The sequence below is a fragment of the Pongo pygmaeus genome, chromosome 10 (assembly GCF_028885625.2).
Source record: "Pongo pygmaeus isolate AG05252 chromosome 10, NHGRI_mPonPyg2-v2.0_pri, whole genome shotgun sequence".
In the NCBI taxonomy this organism is placed as follows: Eukaryota; Metazoa; Chordata; class Mammalia; order Primates; family Hominidae; genus Pongo; species Pongo pygmaeus.
The window spans coordinates 9,261,682-9,276,212 of NC_072383.2; the positions used below are offsets into that span (position 1 = coordinate 9,261,682).

The 14,531-nt window shown below is 36.4% G+C and overlaps 1 protein-coding gene across 1 annotated transcript in view; it reads right to left on the reverse strand.

Moving 5' to 3' along the window:
• Positions 1-6,023: 6,023 nt before the first annotated feature.
• LOC129009923 (ovostatin-like) overlaps positions 6,024-14,531 on the reverse strand; it is an 84,374-nt gene continuing 75,866 nt past the window's right edge. Inside the window, exons 30-35 of the mRNA XM_054443513.2 lie at positions 14,032-14,247; positions 12,006-12,130; positions 11,311-11,401; positions 10,726-10,794; positions 10,409-10,511; positions 6,024-7,956 (exon numbers count right to left, since the gene is read on the reverse strand). Coding sequence (XP_054299488.2) covers positions 7,889-7,956; positions 10,409-10,511; positions 10,726-10,794; positions 11,311-11,401; positions 12,006-12,130; positions 14,032-14,247 — 672 coding nt within the window. The 3' untranslated portion in view covers positions 6,024-7,888. The remainder of the gene's footprint in view (positions 7,957-10,408; positions 10,512-10,725; positions 10,795-11,310; positions 11,402-12,005; positions 12,131-14,031; positions 14,248-14,531) is intronic.

The window sequence follows — 14,531 nt, forward strand, 5'->3', positions numbered from 1 at the left end:
TCTTTTTTACTTAATAGCTGTGTGGGCTCTAGAAAACTACATATGCTTGTGAATGTACTTCTGAAGAATATGGTAGTATAAGGACAAAATATAGCTTAACTGCTGTATTAGAATCACAGTGGCATTGGGGCAAAACTATAAGCCACGGAACTCCCTCTGGCTTGATTTTAATAACCTAATTGTTTGTGAACATTTCAACTGAAGTCCACTGGATACCCTTTAAGCCTGCAGGGATAATCAAAGCCTTAGTTGCACTTCTTCTGGGAGTCAATTTTTTTTTTTTTTTTTTTGAGATGGAGTTTTGCTCTGTTGCCCAGGCTGGAGTGCACTGGCACGATCTCCGCTCACTGCAAGCTCCGCCTCCCAGATTCACGCCATTCTCCTGCCTCAGCCTCCCGAGTAGCTGGGACTACAGGCGCCCGCCACCACGCCCGGCTAATTTTTTGTATTTTTAGTAGAGACGGGGTTTCACCATGTTGGCCAGGATGGTCTCGATCTCTTGACCTCCTGATCCACCTGCCTCTGCCTCCCAAAGTGCTGGGATTACAGGTGTGAGCCACCGCACTCGGCCGGGAGTCAATATTTAGAGAAAAGAGGCACACACCAGATTTAGTCGTATATTATGTCCAATAAATGAAAATTGCTTCTTTATGTTAAAAAATTGCACAGTAATAAAAATCTGAATTTGGCTTTCTAGAATCATTCATTGGATATTAATTTGAACATACTCCAAACAGGAGATATCTCCCATAGAAGTGTACTTTTCACAGCATTATCTGATATGGTTTGGACCCATGTCGCCACCCAAATCTCATGTTGAATTGTAATCCCTGATGTTGGAGAAGGGGCCTGGTGGGAGGTGATTGAATCATGGGGGCAGAGTTCTCATTAATGGTTTAGCACAATCCCTCCTTGGCACTGTGTAGTGAGTGAGTTCTCATGAGATCTGGTTGTTTAAAATTGTGTAGCACCTCCTCCTCCCTCTCTTGGTCCTACTCCTGCCATGTAAGATGCCTGATCCTGCTCTGACTTCCACCGTGAGTAAAAGCTCCTTGAGGCCTCCCCTCCCCAGAAGCAGATGCTCCCATGCTTCCTGTACAGTCTGCAGAAGCATGGGTCAATTAAATCTCTTTTCTTTATACATTACCCAGTCTCAGGTATTTCTTTATAGCAGTGCAAGAATGGACTAGTACATTTTCCCTTTTGTCAGATTTCGTGTCTGTTTATCCTTCATCTGTTGCCTTTAGATTTTTGTAACATTTATCTCTTGATCTTTTTCTACACCTTGCTATCCTGGTTATGGCTTGATTGTGTGGCCAGAGGAGCACGAAAATATCTCTGGGAATTTATGCTTTGAGATATTATAAAGCTAAGATTCCTTGAACAGATATTTGTGGTTCCATCTGGAGACCGAAAATGGTTAATGGGTGAATAAAAGACCCAGGGAAACTTCCACATGGGAGTGCTCTCTTATTCCAATGCTTACCTGCATTTCATTTGACTTGTTACAGTGCGTATTGACACTAAATAACTACCTTATGTAAGAATGTTCCATGGACTTCGGTGGAACCTTCCAAATTTCTTAACTTGGGAAATTATTGCTGTATGAACATATGAATTAATACTGCTTGATAAAAATTCTTTAGAAGGACCCTAGCCAGGCGCAGTGGCTTACGCCTGTAATCCCAGCACTTTGGGAGGCTGATACGGGCGGATCATGAGGTCAGGAGATTGAGACCATCCTGGCTAACCCTGTGAAACCCCGTCTCTACTAAAAATACAAAAAATTAGCCGGGCGTGGTGGTGGGCACCTGTAATCCCAGCTACTCGGGAGGCTGAGGCAGGAGAATGGCATGAACCCAGGAGGTGGAGCTTGCAGTGAGCCGAGAGCACGCCACTGCACTCCAGTCTGGGCAACAGAGCAAGACTCCGTCTCAAAAAAAAAAAAAAAAAAAAAAGAAGGACTCTAGCCAAATTATAAATAAACCATAACAAAAACCTCTAGAGAGAAGAAATAGGGTAAAACAGGATGGGTAGTGAACATATATGTCTTCAAATTTTAAGTATGTATGCATATACGAAATACATATATTTAAATTTAAATAGTGTAACAAGTTTGTTGATGTGCAATATAAGTTACAACTAAGAATTCTTAAAATATAAGAAATATACAGTAAGGAAAATTATTATATTGGTTTATAACCATAAGCCAAATCTACATATTGGTTGATGGAAAGAGGTAGAAAAAGTATTCCAAAGTTTGTATCTTAGTACATGGTGTATGTCTGGGAAGAAGAGCAGAGTGAGTAAATATAAATATTTAAAACGTGCATTTGATGAGATGGGGTAGGAAGCAATGGGAAATGGTACGTTGAGATGTGGTTAACTTTAGTTTTTGTTTTAAATAAATTCTTCTGAACTCTGTGAAAACCAACATAACAATTATTAGAAAACAAAACACAGTAGGATTTTCTGAGCGGAAGAAACACAACCATTTTTCTTCTGCTCTCACCCCACAAAACACATAGACTTCTGTGATCAAATGTGTGTGTGAGGAGGTGGGAGTGGGGGAGATTCCTCACACACCAAGCAAGCAATTATGCAGTGGACACCAGCCAGGTGTCCTCCAATTCAATTCCATCATTGTCTACCTGGAGAAAGCGTGAGAGGCACAATGCTTATTTGGCTTAACAAGGAGCTGTGGCCTGCGGTTCGGATTGGCAGTGAAACTTATAAGGCCACAGGCTTCACCCTATCCAGGTTTGTTTCCTTTAAGAAAGTGCATGGGGCTGGGCGCGCGGTGGCTCACGCTTGTAATCCCAGCACTTTGGGTGGCCGAGGCAGGCGGATCACGAGGTAAGGAGATCGAGACCACGGTGAAACCCCGTCTCTACTAAAAAAAAAAAAATACAGAAAATTAGCCGGGTGTCGTGGCGGGCGCCTGTAGTCCCAGCTACTCGGGAGGCTGAGGCAGGAGAATGGCTTGAACCCGGGAGGCGGAGCTTGCAGTGAGCCGAGATGGCGCCACTGCACTCCAGCCTGGGCGACAGAGCGAGACTCCCTCTCAAAAGAAAAAAAAACAAAAAGAAAGTGCATAGGGCGAGAACCCTGCTCTGAGGGGTGGGGTCACTGGCTCGCTGGGTCTCCGAGGTTTCATGGGTTCTCTCTGCAGGCCACCGGCTCTCTGAGGAGCCTTTCCTGAGAAGGCAGGCCTGGGTCCACAGCCATAGCACTCCATTGGCTGGGAAGCCGCCGCGCAACTCACATTAGTAAAGATGGCCTCCAAGAGGATGGCCACAAGGTGGAGGCCTGGGGCAGGGTCGCCCCCGTCTCCAGGGGCAGATCCTCTGGCTTCCTTCTTCCATTCCTGTGTGCAGAGTTAGTACCCACCCAGGGACCTGGTGAAGTGGCCTGAGGCATATCATTTTTTCCTCCCATTTCTTTCTCACCGTTTGCCAGCATTTCCAATAGCCTTTTCATGTCTTCTTCCGTTTTATAGTTTTGTAAAAACTTTTTGAGAAATTCATCACAAATGGCAGGTTTACCTGATGATATGGAAAAATTTGCTGAAAACTGGAACTTTTTAGGAAAGCATATTTCACCAAAAAGTGTTCCTCTTATTCAACATGCAGTGATACTCCTGCTTCATGGATTAAAGTTATGGCACAGGGGGTGGCATGGAGAACCTAGTGGGGAGAGTTTGAGAGCGAGGGAGAGATTGTCGCATACAAACTAAGAGACAGAGAAAATGGCACAAAATGTTTGGGTCTCAGAGTGAAATAGAAGTAGAAAGCTCTTAAAATGAAAAAGAGACAAGCTCATCCTTGTCTTTCCCCTCCTTTTTCTTTAGATAATGATTTCCTATTTTTTTCTAAACAGGATAGAAGCATATTGAAAAAGTTAATGGTAAGTGTTAATGAAAGCAAATGGGACAGTGCTGAGAAAAGCATATCTCTATGACAAATGTACTTCCTGAAGGGCATGTTCAAAGGAAAATTCAATGAAATGTTTTTGGAAAATAAAAAAATTATTATGAGATTTGAGCAAAATAGTGTAACCCTGCTTATTGGAAATGATCAGTGCTTAAAAATGTATCTCTGTGTGCCTCTTTGTGGCTCTAAGCTGCCTCCCAGAAGGTCGTTTTTACTTGATTAGATCTGGACTGAGACTAAAATATGTAGTTTATTCCATCACAATTTTAATGGGTCTTTATTTTTGAAAAAATTTTAGCTTTTCCTTTAAAACTAGTTTAGATCTTTTCTAAATCTTCAGAATCAAAACATGTGTTGATAAAATTAAAACTATTAGTAAGAATATAATTGGGAAGAGAAATTATGGTAAGAAGAATTTTCCAAGAATAAGAAGAATAATTTTCCAAGAAGAAGAAGAAAACATAATGGAATTTTGCTTCAGGAATTCCTACTCATTTAAATTGTATTTCTTTAATTTTATGTTTAATTTAATTTTCTTATCTATATTCAATTAAAAAAATAGGAGTTTGAAATGTGCTTCTCTTTATTTTTGGACTTTTGCACCAATATATGCTTTATTTCTATTTTAGTCTGAGGCAAATTCCTCCATTTGTTCAATTACTTTTCCCTAGTTGGCTTATTTTTTCCAAGTTTTTTCTCTTTTACACCCAAAGGTAACCTTGAAAAGTTAAGTGTGACATCTTCATTTCTACAGGTGTCCCTTGTTGGGGAAATATAATGAAAGTAAAATCTCCCAACCCAGAAGTCCTCTCCATAAAAGTAACGGAGAAGGAAAACACTTTTATTATCGAATAATCATTAAGCCAGAATGTGATGTGCATCACAGTCAATCTGGTAAGAGTTCGCAAAGACAGAAAGGAACCTCAGCCTTCTGTATTGCTGAGCTGATGCAGCCCATTACATACATGTTCCTAAGCACTAACTAGCCTTCAAGTAAGGGGACTTGACTGCACCATTTATCACACATAATTTGTCCTAGATTCACTTGGTCATGGGAGTGACCATGTGTGTTAGTCAATGGGATTTATCTAAATAAAAAAACAAGCTCCTCTTATCTTCATGATAAGAAGTAGTTTAACTTGGAGCAAGGTGCCCATCGAAGCTGGCCTCCTACCCTCCTGCAGAAATTGCAGATAGGGTTGCTATCTCCTTTGATGTTGATGTTTCAAAGAAATGGCTCCCACATTCCTCATAATGCTGACGAATCTTACCCAGTGTTCAGACAGGTTTGGATACATTTCAAAGAGGAGAAAAGACTTAAAGTAACAAGTTTTCTAAGGAAACTAAAAAAGGGAGGGAGGATTGGTCTCTTCATTTTTAACAGAGAGAATTAAAACTATTTAAAATTTTTATTTGTCCTTACACCCTGCAATAATGGATGCTTTTCTGTTTAATTGACAAATGGAGATTGCCAATGGTATAGCTGTCAACAGCTATACCAGACAGGATGAAATAGCATATCAATGCTTGGAAATATATTCAATCATATATTTTGTAGTAAATTTTTCTATAACATGGGTTACTCTTTGGAATCACCCCTTCTTTTATTTTATTGAAAAATCATGGAAAGGTCACTGGTGATGCCAATGAGGATTAAGGAAAAAAAATACATTAAAAAGCTGACCAAAGAATAAATGTTTGGGAGGGCACAATTTTTAGAAATTGAACTCGGGAGCTATAGACATGCTTCATAACAACAACAACAAAAATAGTTTAAGATTTATTTATTTATTTAATGAGCATTCCTCTATGATACGCATGCCTGCTACTTAATGACCGACATATCTACCCACCTCTAACACAGAACAAGTCAAGGCTCTGTACTCAGAGCCTTTGTAGTAGTTACTTGTCATGGGATGACAGACACATGGATCAGACTTAAAACCAATAATCATTCTGGGCACAAGATTAGCCAAGCCCAAATAAGCCCAACGTAGCCACATCTGATCCATAGATCAATGAGAGGGAGAAAGAAATATTTCTTGTTGGAAGCCACTGAGTTTGGAGTTGGGTATTAAAATCTCCATTTTTGCAGCAATAATGAAGATACCCTTAATATCTTTTTTTAATGTACTTTATTTTTTAGAGTAGTTTTAGTTTCATAGAAAAATTGAGCAGAAAGTGAGAGAGCTCTCATGTGCACCCTCTGTTCCCATATGGACAGGTTCCCCCACTATCAATATTCTGCACCACAGTGATCCATTTGTTAACAATTGATGAAGTTATTTAATACATCATTATCACTGAAGACCATAGTTCACATTAGGGTTCACTCTTGGTGTTGTACATTTTATGGGTTTTGGCAAATGTATAATGACATGTATCCAACATACATTATATATAGTGTCATGCAGCATATTTTCACTGTCCTAAAAACCTTCTGTGTTTCACCTAATTATCTTTCCCTCCCTACAACCCCTGGCAACCATTGATCTTTTTACTGTCTCCATAGTTTTGCCTTTTCTAGATATTGTATGGTTTAGATACTTGAATACAGAACTGAAAGAAGTCACTGTGATTAAAGTAGGAAAGTGGGATAAAATAATATTTGACACATAAGCAGGGGCATTTTCATTTAATACCTTGTACACTATGGTAAAACCTTCATTGTTCTCTGATGTACAATGGAAATCTACTGAAGAAGAGATCTAAGCAAATGAAAAAAAAATTTTTAAAGCTCTCTTTTAAAACATAGATTTTGGAGGTATAAATGATAGGTATTACTGATGGATGTAAAGTCTGTTAGCCAGGGAGAAATAAGCAAAAGACACAGGTCTTGCACCTGCACCATAGGATCTGAGTAAATGTGAATATCATTACTGAGATGACTGAGTGACCAGGTATAAAGTGAGATTGATTGCATTGGGGAGCAGTTAGAAATGACAAACGACATTTGAAATGTTGAAGTTCGTTATGTTTGAGATATTTATGAGATAGTGCATTAGTTTTCCATTGCTGCAGTAACAAATTATCTCATACTTTGTGGCTCAAAACAACCTAAATTTATTCTTTTATCTTAATAGTTACATATAAGTAAACACTTTAGGTACATGTATAAAAATAATTTTCTAAAATGTATGTGTTTAATAATAACATACTAATGAATATGTGATCTTATAATTAAATCAAGTATATAATATTTTATAGCCAAGAAAACTTTACAAATTTATCTTTAGAAATGATACTCTAAGTGATTGTGTCGGGGAGGAGATGGGGGTATTTGTTTCATCCTAAGCTTATCTGGAGAAAGAAAATTCAGTTTTAAAATGGAAGTTAAAAATACATAGGTTCTCTTGAAAAAAAAAAACAAACATGGATTCTGGTCAGGTTTTACTCAACAATAGTTGCCAAGGAAAATAAACATATTTACGTTTAAATAACATGAAGTCTTACTTTTCCACATTTCCCAGAGAAATTATTCAGAAACACACACCAGAACTAAAATATCAACACATCAGAATACTCATTATCTAACAAAGTATTTTCTATAGTTATTCAGTGATTGATGGGGTAGGCTTTCTCTCCTTGGGTTGCCCTGAAAGTAGAATTTGAGGTAAGGGCTTGGTTGCAGATAATTCATTTCATTGGGGATCCCAGGAAATAGGAGTGAGAGAGCAGGGAGACTGTGACAAAAAAGGACAAAAGCTAATTTAAGGATTTGTTGTGGAGGCTGCTTCCTGAAAACCTGGGAGATGGATTTCAAGGGGACTTCATGAGAAGCATCTGGAATGCCTCCCACAATTCTTGACCAAAGGCAGAGGTGGGAGCATTTGTCTACTGGCCCTGATCTCTGCTGGTTGAAGCTTTTGGGTAGTGCAGGCTTAATGCTTCCAGGAACAAACTTGATAGATATCTCAGTTACAAAGTATCTTCTTTTCCATCTCATTTTCCTTATCCTAGAATGAGGAGGTTTCAAAAGACATCTGACCACATGGTGTGCTGTATTCTGCAAATGCAAATTCATCTGAAAGATAGTAATTGTTATTAGAAAGTTTTATGACATTGTTCAAGAAGAAAGCATCTTTATTTCTTATCTGTTTAGAAATAAATTCCCCTAAATCTATGCTACTATAACAGTTTCTTTGCTTAACAACTTCCAAATATACTGTATTTTATTCTTCTGATTTACATCACATTGCATACATACCCATATGATCATTCCTAAGTGTTTCAGGTATGATGTTTTGTATATGATACATATTAAAACCTAACAGAGGTTAGGGCTTTCTCTTCTAGAATAAAGTGTCTATATTATCACAAGAGCTGGAGGGACAGTGAAGACTTAGTTCAACCATCCAGGTTTTTGCAAAGAAGTAAAGATGGCCAGTGAGAAATGCAAATCAAAACCACAATGAGATACCATCTCACACCAGTTAGAATGGCGATCATTAAAAAGTCAGGAAACACCAGGTGCTGGAGAGGATGTGGAGAAATAGGAACACTTTTACACTGTTGGTGGGACTGTAAACTAGTTCAACCACTGTGGAAGTCAGTGTGGCGATTCCTCAGGGATCTAGAACTAGAAATACCATTTGACTCAGCCATTCCATTACTGGGTATATACCCAGAGGACTATAAATCATGCTGCTATAAAGACACATGCACACGTATGTTTATTGCGGCATTATTCACAATAGCAAAGACTTGGAACCAACCCAAATGCCCAACAATGATAGACTGGATTAAGAAAATGTGGCACATACACACCATGGAATACTATGCAGCCATAAAAAATGATGAGTTCATGTCCTTTGTAGGGACATGGATGAAATTGGAAATCATCATTCTCAGTAAACTATCGCAAGGACAAAAAACCAAACACCATATGTTCTCACTCATAGATGGGAATTGAACAGTGAGAACACATGGACACAGGAAGGGGAACATCACACTCTGCGGCCTGTTGTGGGGTGGGGGAGGGGGGGAGGGATAGCATTGGGAGATATACCTAATGCTAAATGACGAGTTAATGGGTGCAGCACACTAGCATGGCACATGTATACATATGTAACAAACCTGCACATTGTGCACATGTACCCTAAAACTTAAAGTATTAAAAAATAAAAATAAAAGAAGTAAAGATGTACTTACCAAACGTACAGGTGTTCAAAGTTTGTAAACCACTGTTGATTTACACTTAACACTTAATACTTTGTATCACTATCAATTCACTCCCTTTTTTGGCTGAAATATTTATCAAGATAGCATGTATAAAACAGGTTTTTGTTTTCTCAAAAAGTCTGTGAGTCATTTATTGGCTGAGGTAATCTGACTTGAAAATAATTAACTTGTCATGTTAATTTTTTAATTGGTAAAGTTATTAGACCTATATTTTAATGTATTCATAGACACAATTTTTATCTAAGAAAAGCAGTGTTCAGATAAGCTTCAATTTCAAAACAGAATACCTAATTTAGAGATCTTATTCTGCTACTTACTTGTCTGTGTTATCAGTAACTTACCTTTCCTGAGCCTTGATTAAAACATTAATAACACCATAAGAACTTGGTTGAAAAAAAAAAGAAAACCAAAATCCAGAAACCCAAAGTTACCTGACCAAGTAACTCTGATTATAAATTTTTTTATTTAAAAATTTCACTGTGCTAAGCAATATATGGATAGATAGGTGGTAGTTAACTAGATAAATAGATGCCCAGACTAGCCTGTTGAAGGATGAGAGGCAAGAATAAGCTGATTCAGCTGGCAGTCAGCCAGCATCCAATCAAGAGCCAGTCTAATGCTAGACATATGAATGAGGCCTCCTAGAACATCCAGCTGGCCAACTCGCCAGGTGAATTACAGGTGCAATTCAAAGAAGGAAGAGCTGAATCAGCCCAAACCAGTCACTCTAATCCAATCAGCTTGGCTGATCCATAGAATTGTGAGAAATAATAAATGGTTGTGGCTTTAAAAATATGTTTTCTAAGAATATTTTTGTGAGCATATCTTTATCATCTCTAATAGTATATGTCTCTTGCTCTATTCACATAATAAACACATAATTTCTGTATCCTGTAATTCACACTAATGCATAAACTATGTCAACCTTCATGGCCATTAACTTTATTTTGCCTGAATCTATATTCAGCTAGATATCCTACTTCACATTTATTTTCCAGTAACTTAAATGAACATTCTAGTGAGAAGACTGATTAAGAAAAATCAGGCCAGTTTTGTCCATTTAGGTAAAAAAAAAACCCTCAAATTTTACTCTTGAAATTCTGACGCTTTTTGTATTGGGTGGTATGAAAAGTTAACAAAACACCAAATAAGGGAAGAAGACTTCAAAAATAGGAACTATAACACCAGTCGAGAAAATGAAAATTGGTTTAACTATTTAGGTTGGTGCAAAAGTAACTATGATTTTCGCCTTGAATGTAATGACAAAAACCGCAGTTACTAAATACAGTTCTTACCAGTTTCATAATAATCATAGAGCTGAACAGATGCTGGCTTGATGTTGGATACGAGTGCATCTTGTTTGACGGAGAATGAGAACTGAATTTCTTTTTGAGTAACCTGAGAATAAATTAATACTGTTATGCATATTGAAACGTATTCACTCAACTTCTCTCCATTTCAAATATTCAGAATTATTTTAGCAATACTATTTTGATACTTATGCCCTTAGGAAAACTTTCTTAAACATAAAAAAACAAAGACAAAAGTAAAACCATATTGTGCCTCAAGCATATACATCAACACACAAACCAAGTTATGACAGTAAACTCACATTCTCCAGGTAGAAAAAGACATGGGTGGTTTTGATTTCTACTCGTTGTACTTTGCCATCTTCCTGAAGCTAAAAATAATGAAAAAAAAGTGTGCTGAAAATTCAGGGAACTAGGATGACAAATATCTAGTTATCCAAAGATAAAATATTTGATTTCAACTTGGAGGTTTTCCTGCATCTTTATAAATACTTATAATGTGTCTATAAAGCTTCAATAACAAAGATTTATCTTTGAGATTTATTCATTCAACATTTTTGAGACATCTATCTGTATAATATTAGTTTCTAATTTTAAATAAATAGAATAACAGAAAGAATATAATAATAACTAAACACTAACTCATCTACCTGTTTTTTAATGATTCACTGTTTTGACAATAGAAGAATATAAATTAATTTGAGAACTCAACGTTTTACTTCTAGATACACATTAAAGTAAAATTTAAGATTCAAATTTTACTCCTTAAGAATAGAAAATATATTCCTTTTTTAAATAAACTTGTGGCCAATGTATACTGTAGCACAGGGCTCAACACCTTATATCTATTCTGAAGTTATTTCAATTAACAACATTTAAATCTTTACCTTCTTAACTGATGATCTATCGGGTACAAATCCTGAAAGCATCTTCACATCTATGATTGCCATGTTGGAAGAGTTGCGCTTTCCATAATAACTTTTTTTTAAAAAAGTACAAAATTTAAAATTCAGATAAACTTTGATCATTATTTAGGAAAACAAAAAATAAAATGTATTTTCATACAAAAAAAGTTTATTTTATCATACTCTTTATAGAGTTTATTGTTCTGAGATTGGAATAATTTAATAATAAACTGAAGTTAGTGCTGTTCTGAAATGACACACGTGCATCTTAATTCATTCCTAAGTGGACCCAGAGAATTGAACCTAGGTCTGATAACCTTGTGTTACAATTTTATGTTTCAAAAGTAAGAGTTTGCAATGTGTTGATTTACAAACTAGAAACTAAGAAAATGTATCTCTTGAGGAGGAATTTATAGAAATATTTTCCCTTACAATTTCCTTCTCTTCCTTCTATTCCATGTTTTTTCGAAGCCAGATTTATTTTTGCAGCTACCATAATCTTATAAAATTTAGGCAATTTAAACAAGATGAAATATATTTTCCAAGAAGATCAAGACAGGCCAATCTTTCACATACAATAATTGGAATGTGGTTTCACTTGGAGGTAGAGAAAGACACTAGGCTACGTGAATTAGAGGTAGAGCGGTATCCATATTTACCAAAAAAAGAGTTCCTACCTGGCTGAAACAACAAGGTCAAATTTTGCATCAAATAATCCTTTGCAGAAAGCATTGGTTGTATTCACAGAAAGGGAAAATCCAGATGACTTCTTAGGGAGCAGGATGTTATACCTCAGAGTTGACTTGGAGAAATATAGAATATGTTATTTATTAACTAAAGGATTAATTTTAAATTTATTACCTCCACATTAACACTTCAACTTAAAAATTAATTTTTACCTCTCTGCTTCTTTTCTATACAATTATATACAATATACTAGTAACACTAGTAACTTTAGTTAACATTTATTGAACATATACTCTGTACTCACTTTTAAATGCTTTTTTATAGAATAACTCCTTTAATGTTTCCAACAAACCCTTGAGGTAGATGCTATTTTTAACCTCCATTTTATAGATGAGGGAAATGAAGGACAGAGAGATGAGTAACTTGTCCAAACTCATACAGCTACTGAGTGGCAGAGTTAGAATATATCTATGCTGTGTTTTGGATAATAATTAAAATGATCTGATTTCAGCCTTAAGCAACTGATAAAATTACTATAATGTCAGAACTTCAGGAGTCAAGGTAAATACCATGAATACAATGAATAAATTAAAAGAGAAATTGTAGAATCTAAATCCAAAATAATATGACTTGGTAATAGGCTTGGTTAAAAACTTAACTTGACCTAATAATCCCACTTCAAGAAATAGTTCCAGAAGATATACCTGTCCAAGTACAAAGTCATAAATACACATTATTAATTTCAATGCCATATGTAATAGTCAAAGAGGGGAACTACTGCAACTGTCCAGAAACATTTGACATATTGAGTATACTCTGGTATATTGGACTATTGGACTATACAGTATGGCAATGCCAGCTAATAAAGGTAGAAGGTGTGATAGAATTAGAAAATCACCACTTTGTAGTTCCTAATGAAATGGTTGATCAGGTAAAGATCATCAATGCATGTTAAGACTTTTAGGTAAAAATTGATGATGAACTCAACATTTGCATGATCCCAATGTAATATTTTGAATGTTAATTGTTGGTGCAAAGAAGAAAAAAGCAGCAACATTAATGGGGAAGTATGGCTATCATCATCTTTAATCCACTGATCAAACTTACCACTAATAATGATGTGCCTCTGGATGTGATACAATATAAATATAGATCTAACTTTTAGTTATGAAAGACAGAGAATGAGACAACAAATTAAATGAAGCCAAAGAAAACAATCTGATAAATTTAGAATTAGGGAAATTCTACACCACAACTGGCCTGATCTCTTCAAAAAATTAATGTCACAAAAAATACAAAAAACTTGATAATCTGTTAGGTTAAAAGAGACTTGAGAAGCATAACAAATAGCTGCAAAGTATGGTCTTTGATTGAATCCTGGTTTGAAAAACAACCATAAAGTATATTTGGGGATAGAGGTTTGATAATTAAATTATATCATAATACTATTGTTATTTATTTATTTATTTTATTTTTTGAGATGGAGTTTCACTCTGTCACCCAGGCTGGAGTCCAGTGGCATGATCTCGGCCCATTGCAACCTCTGTCTCCTGGGTTCAAGCAATTCTCCTGCCTCAGCCTCCCGAGTAGCTGGGATTACAGGCACGCACAACCACGCCCAGCTAATTTTTGTATTTTTAGTAGAGATGGGGTTTCACCATGTTGTCCAGGCTGGTCTCGAACTCCTGACCTCAAGTGATCCGCCCACCTCGGCCTCCCAAAGTGCTGGGATTACAGGTGTGAGCCACTGCACCTGGCCAAGCTATTGTTAATTTGCATTTGCTCTGATAATGACATTGCAGTTACATAGTTGGATATCCTTATTTATTTTTTGGAGATCCATACATAACATGGCATGATAACTCTAATTTACTTTAAAATTCAGCAAAACAAGGTGAAGCAAAAATGACCAAATGTAAACAAACTATTGAATCCAGTTATTTATTATATGATTCTTTCTAGTTTCACTTAGATTATAAATTTTGATAAGTTGGGGGTGAAAAAGCCCAAAATTACCTGTACGTAAACACAGCCATTGCCATTCACTTCCACCATATACTTTCCCTTAGTTGTTGGCAATAGAATTTGTTGTAGCAACAAACGGTTCTTATCATTCACTTGGAAGGCTGTATTGAATCCTTGGTCAGAGAAAATCTGCACTGAATTTTGTCTATTCTTAGAGAAAGTGAGCCTCTGGAATAGAGTCAGAGCTTGGAGAGCCACAACGGTATCCTAAAATAAGAATGGCAAATTGTATTAAGGCATACCATGGGATTTAGCAATCAGTCAAATACAGCTGTGATTCATTTAAAAATAATTTAAAATGCTATTACATTTTTTCCATGCATTTTGCTTTGTTTTGTGAACTATACTGTCTTGGGTGCTGTATAATTTAAAAAAATAAATGCGGTTGGTGGCAACATTTCTGTCCAAGTCTTCAACACAAACAAAACATCATTTAATAGAATAAAAATGTAATGAAATGCCAAGAAAAAATTTTTTGAAATGCCTACCAA